The 13,333-nt window shown below is 42.3% G+C and overlaps 1 protein-coding gene and 1 pseudogene across 5 annotated transcripts in view; one reads left to right on the top strand and one right to left on the bottom strand.

Moving 5' to 3' along the window:
• Window positions 1–13,333, top strand: part of LOC148863857 (protein ESMERALDA 1-like) — a 90,472-nt gene that overhangs the window by 75,880 nt on the left and 1,259 nt on the right. For 4 of the 5 annotated variants that reach the window (XR_016109630.1, XR_016109629.1, XM_088976664.1 and 1 more), the window contains one exon: window positions 12,148–12,845. The exons of the other annotated variant lie outside the window; for it this stretch is intronic. Coding sequence is in view for 2 of the 4 variants with exons in the window: in XM_088976664.1 (XP_088832790.1) it covers window positions 12,148–12,310 (163 nt within the window). In the remaining 2 variants the exon portion in view is untranslated. Of the gene's footprint in view, window positions 1–12,147; window positions 12,846–13,333 lie in introns of those variants that run through there. 5 annotated transcript variants of the gene reach the window in all.
• Window positions 897–3,261, bottom strand: LOC148863858 (cellulose synthase A catalytic subunit 4 [UDP-forming] pseudogene; annotated as a pseudogene).

The raw sequence follows: 13,333 nt of genomic DNA, 5'->3' as shown, positions 1-13,333 counted from the left end.
ACTTCCTTTGGGGTGCTAACCTATAACCCCATTGTTATGGGCCCAGAAATAGGATCTCGTCACGGGTCGGTCCACGGGGAAAACCTCATGTTTTCCCTTGTCCCTTCTTGATGAACCTATCTTGGTGCCTTTGGTGATTTGTTCAAGAGATCACCAACTCTCCTAATTCACTTCTTTTAACTGAATATTCGATATCTTTATTGACTGATAGCAGCTCCTTAAATAGGAGATTACAAGAGTCCTAATCTTAGGGAGTCTCCTTGCTGAATAGGGAGACTTCCAATTCTATCTTGCTAAGGATAAGATAAGCTAATCCTAATCTGATAATAAGATAAACTAATCCTAATCTGATAACAAGATAAACTAATCCAATCTGATAACCTACTAACAAGATAAGATAAGAACAATAGAATAAGATAAGAACAAGCAAAATAAGCTAATCTAATCTAGATAAGGCTGCTGTTGCCGAATTGGGTAGGATGAGCATCACTGAATCCTTGCTACTGCTGGTGGTGGGCCCGGGGCCTGTTGCTGCCGGCGGCGATGGTACATCTTCCCAAGGAAGGCGTCCATAACATTACTCCCCTCCTAGACTACGAGCTTGTCCTCAAGCTCAAAAGCTGGATATGTGGCCTGGGAACTCTGCCATAATCTAGATAAGGCTGCTGTTGCCGAACTGGGTAGGATGAGCATCACTGAATCCTTGCTACTGCTGGCGGTGGGCCCGGGGCCTGTTGCTGCCGGCGGCGATGGTACATCTTCCCGAGGAAGGTGTCCATAACATTACTCCCCTCCTAGACTACGAGCTTGTCCTCAAGCTCAAAAGCTGGATATGTGGCCTGGGAACTCTGCCAATGGGAGCCATGTGGCTTCGGCCGAAGCTAAATTACACCATTCTACCAAGACTTTAACAGCAGCACCAACAGAGAGCTTAGCTGACTGATGGGGAGCTCAGTACCAGTATCATCAGGAAACAAGTTGCATAAGATGTTGTTCTGAGGTCCTTCTTGAGAGCCATCAATCCCAAATAGGGGGCCCCATGAGCCATAACCATTGTTAATGGCATCCGATATTCCAGCAACAACTCCAACCATTAGATAATCAGTGTCGTAGGAGGAATGAGAAGTGTAGTCCATTTGAAGAGGTACAGTTCCCCAAACTCTGTATCATCTGCAGCCTTTGAAGTTACAGTGAAGTTGGTGTCAACTCCTGCAAGAACTTTAAGAAGGCCTTGGAAGACGGCAAAAAGATGAGCTGAGACACCTCCTATCACCCAGAATTGTTTATTGCACCACCAATCCTAAATGCTAACACCGCTCCATCGGAGCTCAAGCACACCAGTGGCTATGATGGACAGGAAGAGGGCAATGAACCATATGCTAGCAAGATTATTCAGAGTGGGAATGATGAACTTTCCAGTGAGAGGACAGACAGCAGGAATGATGCAGTAGGCAAGCAAAGGAATGGAAGTTAAAGGGTAAACAATGGTGTTAGTATAGGCCAACCTCTCTAACCATTTTAGTTTTCCTCCATAGCCATACCATAGAGGACAATGCCGACTAAGGAATATCTCAACTGATCCAAGAGCCCACCTGAGAACTTGGTGCAGACGATCTGAAAGATTTATAGGAGCTGAACCTTTAAATGCAGCTAGTTTAGGAACACAATACACCGACTTCCATCCTCTGCAGTGCATCTTGAACCCTGTCAATATGTCTTCTGTGACTAAGCCATATATCCATCCAAGCTCTTTTCCCCATTCAGTTTTCTCTTCATAGCCACAGCTAATAACATGAATAGCCTCCTTAATGAGGGTTGTGTTGTTGGTACCCTCAGGAAGACCACCTTCTTCCATAAGTGTGGAAGCAATAAGGCAGGTGACTGTCCAAACCTCTTCTCAAAGTTTTTCTGAGACATGAGAAATGATTTCTCTAGCTCATCGTATCCTTCAAGCCCTTCTTCAATCTCTTCAAGATCAAGGATAGGGGCAGAGCCTTTCTTGGAATAGTCCTTTGCCATCACTTTCGTCTTCTTGCTGTCAAACCCTCCAAACAATCTTCTTTCTCCCTTCTTTGATTTCAACTTTTTCCTTGATCCACCATAACAACAGCAACACCAAGAAGGCCAGCAATCACAAGTCATCTTTGGTCTCTTTTCAAACACTGGTGGGTCATAGCCATGCAATGCTTGCCTGTTCAAGACACAACCAGTTCCAACGTAGACTGGTCCTTGGATCCCGTCCAAGCCTTTCTTGTTGATATCTAGGAACACTATATTGCGATTAGCGTATCTATCGTGGCGATCAATACCTTCGAACCTCTGTGGAAACTGGACATAACTTAGCTTCTTTCCAAGCTGAGGATCCATCAGAAAGCACATGGCTTCCCTTACAGCCTTGCTGTAAATCACATAGAGTGGAGGTGGCAGTAATTCTGCTAAATTATGCTGCCTTAATTTCTTTGTATGCAGAACCCCTAGTTGGTGTTGGACAAGGAATGATGCTTTCTTCAGAGATTTTGGGAGACTTGAAAGGAATTTCTTTCGGTGTGCAATGGTCTCCATAAGGCTTTTCTTGTGTTGCTCCAGTTTCTCATGAAGTTTGCAGAGTTCTTTTTGCCGGAAAAGCTCAAAATTAAGCCACCTTAGCATCAGGTCATGTGCACTGTCTTTTGATAGTACAGATCCCTTAATATCTTGAGGGGCTGAATTGAAAAACCCTTCCTCAGGCACAAGTTCAATATCCGGATACTTTGACTTGAAATCTTTGCGCACCTTTATGGCTTTCCCAAAATGAATTTTCTCATACATCAAATTGTGAAGCTGCAATGTAGTGAAATCTACTGGTGCATTGGCACGTTCTGTTTCTGCTTTAACATGATCCTCTTCTAGCAATATAGAACGATTTACCTTATCCCGGTCATCTGTCCGTTGATTCCGAAAAAACTGCTCGCAGTGATACAGCCAGCCTAAGGGGTCTCCGTTGCCGTTGTATGACGGGAATTCCAGCCTGCTGTACTTGGGGATGACTGTGGCTACCGGGGCGACGACCTGCTGTTCACCGGACGACTCCGTCAAGTCTGGTCGGTGGCTGTTTGTGGTTACAGCCCCTTCTGGATCCCTCTCCTTGTTAGAGAAATACGATTCCAGCAAGCGTCGTAGTTCCCGGACATCGTCTTTGACCTCACGAACCTCCACGCAGGTTTCCACGAGCCTATGCTCCAGTTCATGGACCTTGGATGATAGCTGCTCCAGATCTCCCATGACGGTAGGCTCTGATACCAAGTTGTTATGGGCCCGGAAATAGGATCTCGTCACGGGTCGGTCCACGGGGAAAACCTCATGTTTTCCCTTGTCCCTTCTTGATGAACCTATCTTGGTGCCTTTGGTGATTTGTTCAAGAGATCACCAACTCTCCTAATTCACTTCTTTTAACTGAATATTCGATATCTTTATTGACTGATAGCAGCTCCTTAAATAGGAGATTACAAGAGTCCTAATCTTAGGGAGTCTCCTTGCTGAATAGGGAGACTTCCAATTCTATCTTGCTAAGGATAAGATAAGCTAATCCTAATCTGATAATAAGATAAACTAATCCTAATCTGATAATAAGATAAACTAATCCAATCTGATAACCTACTAACAAGATAAGATAAGAACAATAGAATAAGATAAGAACAAGCAAAATAAGCTAATCTAATCTAGATAAGGCTGCTGTTGCCGAACTGGGTAGGATGAGTATCACTGAATCCTTGCTACTGCTGGCGGTGGGCCCGGGGCCTGTTGCTGCCGGCGGCGATGGTACATCTTCCCGAGGAAGGCGTCCATAACACTCATCCTACTAGATACTTCTTCGATAGGCCTCTGCCCTTCATTATCTACATTTTCATTGCAAACCTCTTGCTCTTCCCTTGCCTGAATATTGTGCTCATTCTTACTTCCCTCCTCTCCGCTAGTTTCCCCTTGATTTTCTTCCATTACATTACTAACTTGCTGCCCTTATCATGGTTAATTTCCCTAATTCCTCTCTTATATCCATGCTGCTACTATTTTTATCCTCCATTTCTCCCTCCCCTACTACTTCTCACTTATACCAATTCTTCCCTAATGGGATAATTTGATAATGTTTTGGATGCTGGATTATCTGCACAAGCCACAAGACTCTTTCTGTTTAATGAAATCAGTTGTAGTTGGAGACTCCATAGCTGCTCTGTTTTCTTCCTCCAGATTGTTAGTGTTGCCTACCAAGTTGTTAGCCTTTTATACAGAAAAAGGGTTCCATAGTGATCTAGAAAATTTGACCTGACTGACATTTTATCTCCCGCTGTTCTCTCAGTGTTTATCTCCTGGCAAGACTCCTCTACCACCATCTGTACACCCAGCATTCATCCCTGATTTAAGTAAATTTCCTCCTCTTTTGGGAGCTTGGTGCTTCCCTACTTCACATTATCCAGCTTTTGACCAATGCTTCTTCCTCTTGCCTTTGTCAATCAACTTCAATCACCTTAGTGTGAATCTCTTGGCCTACATTACCAAATAAACCTTCCAAATTGTAGTCTTGAATTTGGTCCACCAATTTATGTTCCGTTACATTTGCGCTACCAACACTTGGTTCATCATCTTAACTACTTTCTTCTTCTCCATCTTGTATTGCAAATTAATCCATCCTTGATTACTTGCCTCATCATTGCGATCATCTCTGTTTCTCGAATTCCTCAGATTAGGGTGCTCATGCTTTGCAACTTGGCACAGAATCAATTTCAGTACCAGTTGACCACTGGTACTGATTTATCCTTTTTTTTCATGATCAACATTGGGTCAGATGATGATAGACATTTGTTATCGTCTCCCATTGACCCCTTTTCAGTCACCCCACATGAGTACTTAAGTTATCATGCGAGCCACCCTTAGCTGCTTGACTGTCCCACCTCTTCACCAGTTCAGTAACATTTTGTGGTCCTCACACCTGAAACAACTTGGTTTTTCTTTATAGGGTAAAAGACTTAAGCATCCCCTGATATTTATGCTAAATACTATGACTTCCCCTCTCTTTTCAAATTGGATTGATACTTCCTTTGTTGGGTGAGGTCACTGGACAAAGACCTCCCCACTGTTCGCAAATTATCAAGATCTATTTGTATGCGATATAAAATGTGGCTGAAAATTTTTTAAAACCCCAAATTTGCCCTTTGTAATCCTTTGGCCATGACTCAGGAAAACCACCCAAATCCTGAGAGTATATTCCTCCTCTATGTTCAAGAACCATTTTCTTGCCATTGGGACTGATGGACCGTCTGCATTTTATTTCGTCAAGTCAAAAATCCTGATCACTAATGAGCTCTATCTTTTCTCTCCCAAGTCCCATCTATTTCTTATATTTTAATCCCATAGTTGCAGGAAGAAGGAAGAGAACTTCACAGAACAAGAAAGACCACATTTACATTGAAAAAATCAAGAGGTGGAGCACCACCACCACAACAGAAGAATCCCAACCTCCCAGAACAGAATGTGACCTCAAAGCACCAGCCAACACCCATCCATAGTTCCATAAACCGTCATACCAGAGGGTTAGCCTTGGCAATTGCATTGCAACTCGTAACCTTGAAGTAAAATACAGGTGTGCATCTTTGGGTACCTGTGCTCTCTGCAGACTTCTGCACCAGCACTTGAACCCTGACACTCCAATTTGTTTGTTAACACCCAGACCTGTTCTTCACCTTCATCAATCCCTCCACTCAATTTCCATCAAATTCAAAACCAACAATGATGATGACAAAGCAGAGGAGCCCAAAACAGAACAATTATCAGAGGACAGAGGATCCGATTGTTGTTGTGATCTTGTAGGGTTAAATTTTCTCTTTTATCACTTTGTTTACAGTTATATTTATAAGTACCTCATTCATCAATAGGGCCATCACGTCCTGGTTCTATCCTGTGTTATTCTTTTGGTGGTTTTCTTTAAAAATTTAAGAATAAAGAAGGGAGAAGAGGTTTTAGTCCTGTGAGAAACTAGAGGGGAGGTACAAGTATTTATGATTAACCTCCCTCTTTTACCCTTCTTTTTACCACCTCCATGTAACCCACCATTGGATTTGTTTAAAAAAGTTTTGAGCTGTGTCGTTCCTTTCCCTTTGCATGCCTATTCATTTTCTCCTATTTTACCTTCCCGCACATCATTCGATACCCCCATTCCTTTTCTTCCACGTGGCCTCCACCCTTGCCATGTCATCATCATCTTTAACATCCTGCTCATTGCTCCAAAGCATTGCTTCAACTTCCAACACTAACCATACTTTGCTCCATGTCTGATCAACAAGCAACTCCATTAGTTGAGGGATATTCTCCAATTTTGCTCCAAAAATCTTGATCTTTGCCATGTGTAAATTTTGAGTGTTTACTGCTCCAAGCACCCCTCCATAGGCAACTGCAATTTTATTAAAAACAAGTTCCATCAACTGATTAAAAGGTATTCCCGATATTTTCAACATAATTCTACCTTCCTTTATCTTTTTCACATTGCAAGAAGGGCACCATTACTAACCCTTCCTTGGTGTCTATGTAATAAAATTATATTGAGAGATGAATCGACATTCTAAACCTTGTGAAAGTATTTGGCAACAAAACTAGGTCTGAAAAAGCCAAGTTAAGCCATACTTTTCCCAGCTCAGTATTGGCTTCTCAGAAGCTCATTTTCTATCAGCTTGGCTCGCTTAAATTCAGTTCATATCTTTGAAGTTATTGGGCAGACTCAGCACCAGATATCAAAATTAAAAAGCCGATTCTTAATAACATTGTATTTATACATACACATATACATAGAACATACTCAATTCTCAGCCTCGTTTGGCATATGAGCTCAATTCTCTGGTCAAACAAGCTCATCTTGTAAACCCCAAAATGAAGTTCAGGTTCAGTCTCAGCTCAAACTGGCTGGGTTCAAGAATAAGGTGAGCTAGCCAGTGTTTAAAAGTTGCACCTCAGCTCATAGGCAAGGCTCATTTTGTGGAATGTGCTATACCTGAGCCCATGTGCACCTCACCTGTTTTGTTGCTAGATTCTAATGAATTTACCTTGAATTTGATGTTTTAATTTGCAATTTACTATATCGTAGATTGTAGGAATGTGTTTGAAGTTTAAACGTTTCAACTCATGTGGGATTTAGGCCTATATGGCTAGAAATGTAATATTAGCAACATGATGACCTAACTAGTATAGCTAATAGCTTTTGGAAATATGTTATTTCTTTTAGAAATTGGATTTGCATGTTCTTATATTTTCTTTAACCATTTTTTTCCCAAAAGTGGCACCTCACTTTTTTTCTAGTGTCAAGCTCGCCTTGCACCTGGAGTCTTAAGGCTTTAGGAACCGCTTGTGCTTTACACTACTTGCTTTTAAAACACTAGAACTAGCTTAACTCATTTATGGCCCTAGACAAACTGAAATGACACTTTTCATAGTCCACTTTTAGGTATTATACACTACATATTACAGGGGAATCAAGGTGGGGCAAAGCAGGGTGCACATGAGGCCCATTGATCCTGCACCTCCAAACTGGAAGGGGTGCCAAGTGACCAGCTTAACTACTGGCTCATTGGCACACTTCCGATACTCAGGAAAAGTATTTGTCACGCTTTTATCTTATTTTGGCTCTAAATAGAGGAATTGGATGAAGGTATTTGTTACTATTCCCTCAGTCCCTCTTTCTCAATACTGATGAATGAAAGAGCATGTGGAAATTTCAGAAATATGAGAATAAGAAAGGGGATCCACTTTCCTGTTTCTATCCATACGTGTGGAAGCTCTTAGTAGAATGGCAAAAAGGGCCACTATAGGAGGACTCAGAGAAGGTTTTGCGGTTGGAAATGAGAGGGTGCAGGTAGCTTTATTGCAATATGCTGATGATACACTTTATTTTGCGACACATCACCAGAACAGTTGCAATATGTAATGGCTGTGCTTATATGGTTTGAAATTGTATTGGGGCTGAAAATCAATATGCATAAAAGTGAGCTAGTGCCTTTGGGGTGAGTGCAGCAGCTAGTTCAATGGGCGGAAGTGTGGGGGGTGTAAAGTGGGAAAGCTATCCTTGAAATACTTGGGAATGTCTCTGGGTGCAAGGTGTAATTTCAAAACAAAAGGGAATTGGGAGCCAATTATAGAAAGAATTGATAAAAGTCTAGCCTCTTTGAGAAGCCAATTACCTCTCCTATGGAGGTGGTGTAGTCGGCAATCCTCAAAGGGTTAAGGTCTTGCCAAAAGAACCACTGACTGCAACAAGGATACACTGCTGCCATCGTGACACCATTCACAGCAGTGGTAAAAACTACCACTAGGTTTTGCAACACGTCATGGGAGTGACCTAAGCTTCTAAACACGGAGAAAACTTAGGGTTTTGGGGTTCTCTGTGGTTCTAAATAAGTCAAACGAAAGAAGAAAAGGATAGAAAGCCTGAAGGCAAACTCAAGCAACTTGTGTTTGAAATCCAGAAAATTTGTTTACAATCATGTGGTCAGCCTTTATAGATTTCCAAATTCAAATGGTTAGGCACCTTTTGGCGCTCAAATTTTGTTCTACAAAATGGATAAATAGAGCGGCTGATGGAACAAAAGGTACAACTAATCCTAGGGCAGAAATTGGCAGTTTAAGTGTCAGCTTTTCCTCATATGGAGAAGGAAACTCGGGTGGGATTTGGGAACCTTCAATCAATCTTACAGGTGCTAAATTTGGAAAGGAATTGAGAAAGGGAGTAAGGTTCAAGATAGTAAATGGGGAGAGTTTGAAATTTTGAAGGGGAAAGATATCTGTCTGTCTGAAACTTTTTAACAGTGTTTTAAAAGGTGTGAGAGGAGTGAACCGGATGGTGTGAGAAGAAAAGAAAGAAAGGAAAGGAAAAGAAAAGGAAGGGAAAGAAAAATTACAAAAGAGAAGATAAAAAAGAGAAAAGAAAGAAAAGAATAAGGGAAGGGAAGGGAAGGAAATAGAAGGGGAAAGAAAATTTGGGGAGGGTAGAGCCCCTGGACCCACTTTCAGCTAGTGTTATTCATCTTCATTCTTCTTAATATAAGACATCTTTCATAAAAAACAGAAAAAAAAAAAAAGAAAAAACAAGATTGAAATCCTCCTTCCTCTTCTTCCTCCCCATTCCCCTCCTCTTAAGGAGGTCTATGCCTCTTACATCCTAAACTATGTACACCTCACACCTCCAGGTAGTGGAATGCCTCACGTCATGCCTCCATATTTTAAAACATTGCTTTTTGAATTGGTGGCTGATAAAGAAGTTACAGTTGTAAACTTTATGTAGATGCAAGAAGTAACGTGGTTGGGTTTCACAGTTCAGAAGAAATCTCTTATGGACTGCTTACCTAAACAGAATACAAACCAGAGACAATCTTTTATGGAAGGATATGCTATTGGATTCAGCTAATTATGTTTTGTGCAATGGATAGTTGGAATCGGTGAGCCACCTCCTATTTCATTGCAGTTTCTCTAATAAATTATGGGCCAGAATGTTACATTTATTACAAGTGCAAAGCTGCTGTCCTGGATCAGTAGAGGAGTTTGTAAGGGGATGGAGGGTGGAAGGATTGAGTGAAAGAGGAAAAACTCGTTTGGAATAAAATTCCAGTTGTGGTTCTTTGGTGCATATGGCAGGAGAGAAATGGACAGATTTTTAAAAGCAAAAATAGCTTTACGGATTCTGTCTTTTAGAAAACCCTGGGAAAAATGTTTTCTTGGCTTGCTTGTCATAATCTTTTTAATAATACAGGATATAATTCCTTTTTTTGTACATGGAAACCTTTTTTGTAAAGAAAGGTGGGATATAGATCTGATAGGGCATATTTTATATAGCCCGAGTACATCAACTAGCTGTACACAACTTTTGCTTTCATTAATACAACCATACTCTACCTTCTCTCTCTCAAAAAAAAAATCCTTATTTTGTGTTATAGACTGCAAAATATCATCTAGAAATGAAATGCAAACCAGGTAAGTGTGGTCTTGTTAGGTTTGACATACATTGGAACTGCCTTTTTCTGATACACTCGTCTTCATCATCATCCAAGCTTTATCCCAACTATACGGGGTTGGTTACATAAGTCCTGTTTCACCATTCTGTTCTGATAATGTCATATCCATTGTAACATTATGAGCATTTAAATCATTTCTTACTACTTTGACCCATGTCCTTTTTGGTACCATATCCATTGTAACATCCAAGCATTTAATCATTTAAATCATATCCATTGTAACAAAACGTACCAATGTTTTGTGATGTAAAAATTTTTTGGCTAAGTACCTCGTTATTTGACCCGGTGGTGACGTGCCTTGGTGATGAGCTACTTGGTGGCGAACTGCCTAGTGGCGAACTGCCTGATGGAGAACTGCCTGGGGGCGAACTGCTTGGTGGCGAACTGCCTGTTGGCGAATTGCCTGGTGGCGAGCTCCCTGGTGGCGAGCTCCCTGGTGGCGAGCTCCCTAGTGGCGAACTGCCTGGTGGCGAGCTCCCTGGTGGCGAACTGCCTGGTGGAGAGCTACCTGGTGGCGAACTCCCTACTAGGCGGCTTGTGACTTAGAGAATGGTGGAGATCCCAGGTGTAGCGCAACCCGACTGTCCTCTGCATGAGGTGGTCTTCTTTCCTTTGTAGGTAGTGGGAGCTGAGGGACCTGCGAGAACTCCATCTTTTCCTCCTCTTTGTAGGCGGCGGGAGTTGAGGGACCTGAGAGAACTCCATCTTTTCCTCCTCTTTGTAGGTGGCAGGAGCTGAGGGACCTGCGAGAACTGAATCAGAGGACCCGGGGGTATTTTCCCAGCGGGGGCTCTCCAACGCTTAAGTTAGCACTCTGATTGTAGAGAGCTTTGAAGATGATATTGGAGAAACGAGAGAGCTAGAGAGCAGGGATTACCTCCATTTTTTCCCCATCCCCCTCCCCTTTGGGGGGTGAGGTCTTTATATACCGGAGTCCTCACGGGTTAGGTAGGTGAAAAGCCTCCAAACGGTAAGACTCGTCACATCCCGTCAAAACCGGGGTACAGTGGTGAACTCCTCGAGGTCATCAGGCTGGCGTTTGTATTAGGCGGCCAGGTCGGCGCCTAGGCCAGGTTGTCAGGGCGGCGCCTGCGTCAGTCGGCGGGTCAGTGTCTGGGCCAGGTTGTCAGGTTGGCGCCTGTGTCAGTTGGCGGGTCAGTGTCTAGGTCAGGTCGTCAGGTCAGCGCCCGTGTTAGTTGGCGGGTCGGTGTCTTAGGCCAAGTCGTCAGGCAGGAGATCTTCCTGCGATACGTCAAACTACTCCTGTACCGAGCTACCCTACAAATGGCAAGCTGCTTAGTGGCGAGCTGCCTAGTGGCGAGCTGCCTATGCAATGCCGAGTTGTCTAAGTTGCCAGGCTATGAGGGTGAGCTGCCTGTGGCGAGCTGCTTATGGCGAGCTGCCTATGGGGAGCTGCCCGTGGCGAGCTGCCTGTGGCAAGCTGCTTATGGCGAGCTACCTATGGCGAGCTGCCTGTGGCAAGCTGCTTATGGTGAGTTGCCTATGGCGAGCTGCCTGTGGCGAGCTGCTTATGGCGAGCTGTCAAGAGGCCACACTTAGTTGGCATGAGGTGCCATGTGTCACAATTCCACTAGAGGACCAAATCTGCCCTCATCAGGTGCTGTTGATGGTCTTCCATGCACATGTCCAAACCATAATAGTTTACTTTCTTTCATTTTATCACCTATTAGAGCTACTCCTAGGTTCCTTTGAATGGCTTCGTTTCTGATCCTATCCTTTCTAGCTTTTCCACTCATCCATCTCAGCATACTCATTCTTCCACATTTTTTTGAAAGGTGAAGAGATAATATTGTATTGATAAAGATGAAAATGGGGCAAAAGAACATATCCCACCTGGATGTTATAGCAAGATGGCCATTGACCAAAAGAAAGCATAACTAAAAGGTAAAATTATCATCCCAAATGATACTATTCCAGAAAGTACTACAAATAGAAGAAGAGGAAGAACCTATGAAGTCTTTGTGGATGGGTGCCCATTTTATTTATTGGACAGAAGAATTGGTACTGTGATTTTTTTAATCATTTCAAGTAGTTGCTTATGGAGATTTATTTATGATTAATAAGTGTAGCATCTGTGTTATGCTGCTGGATTATGTTGCAGATGGAAGACCTTCAAACACAATATGCTGAATATGCGGGCTCAGAGTGATGCCAAAGGAATTGAGCTCAAAAGACCAAATGACTCGACATACACCTTTCCATGCCCAGATTGCATGTGCCGCATGAACAAGTCAGAAGAAGTCAGATCGTCATCAGTTCCCTGATTTGCTTCAAATGAGATTTTGATGGATTCCTTTTTGTTCCTGTAACATGGTGTGCAGATCTCATTATTGACTCATTCTTTTTGCTGATATGATTCTTTCATTCTTCCTTTTGGCAAGAGGCAGCACTCAGTCAAAATTTCAAGATTCAGGGATGCTGTAGAGCACATTGCTCTCACATATACTGACATACATTCTTTTTTCGGGGAGGGAGGAGCTTGCATTCCCATTGTATATGCTGTTGGAAGAGGACAAAAGCAAAAAGGAAGAGTCTTTCATTGCAGCTTCCCTGGAACTAACTGAACAATCAGCATTTTTTTTCCGTAAACAATGCTGCAGCAAACAAAACATGCATTTTGTATGCACCAATTTTTTCCAGTGCTTGTATATTGATTGTTTTGAACGAGAACCACACATCTATAAGACTGAAAATTACCTTTGTATACATCGTCATGTATATTGTATGAGGATCAAGGGATTGAATTTTTCTGGGGCCATCTTTTCTTATTCAATGTAACATTTTCCTCTTTCATTTATTTATTTGTTCTCTCTTTTTTTTTTTATCCTTCTGTGGGGTCTAATCCAATAAGTTGAACTTCATAAGCTGTAACCTGTAGCGTGGCCCAGAAGTCAAAATCTCCATTCTCCAAAAGAATAGTGTGTGGTTTAAGGATGTAACTAATCAACTGCTACTTCTTTAAGTTAAATTACATATTTCATCTGACAGAGATGAAGAGCATGCTTGGATGCAGGGATTTACAGTGTGGGTTTCTCTGGGGGATTTGAACAGTCTTGCCATTTCTGTCACAACTCTTCGAGGAGAAACTGCATTTACGCAACCTCCATTGTTAGTATTTTACTAGAAGGGTCTCAAGGTCTAGGGTTCACTCTTCCATAATGACTAGAAGTCCTCGAGAATGAATAGGCTATCCAGCCAAAAACAGACTGTATGAGGTTATTTTTGACAAATTCTGCATGCAGCTACATCGGAACCCGAGGTGTTTTTGACGATATTGAAAACACTTA

Source organism: Nelumbo lutea, chromosome 3, assembly GCF_056320005.1.
Source record: "Nelumbo lutea isolate HS-2025 chromosome 3, American lotus-T2T, whole genome shotgun sequence".
Lineage (NCBI taxonomy): Eukaryota > Viridiplantae > Streptophyta > Magnoliopsida > Proteales > Nelumbonaceae > Nelumbo > Nelumbo lutea.
The sequence above is the reverse complement of the archived record's forward strand: the minus strand, read 5'-3'. Positions and strand labels throughout refer to the sequence as shown.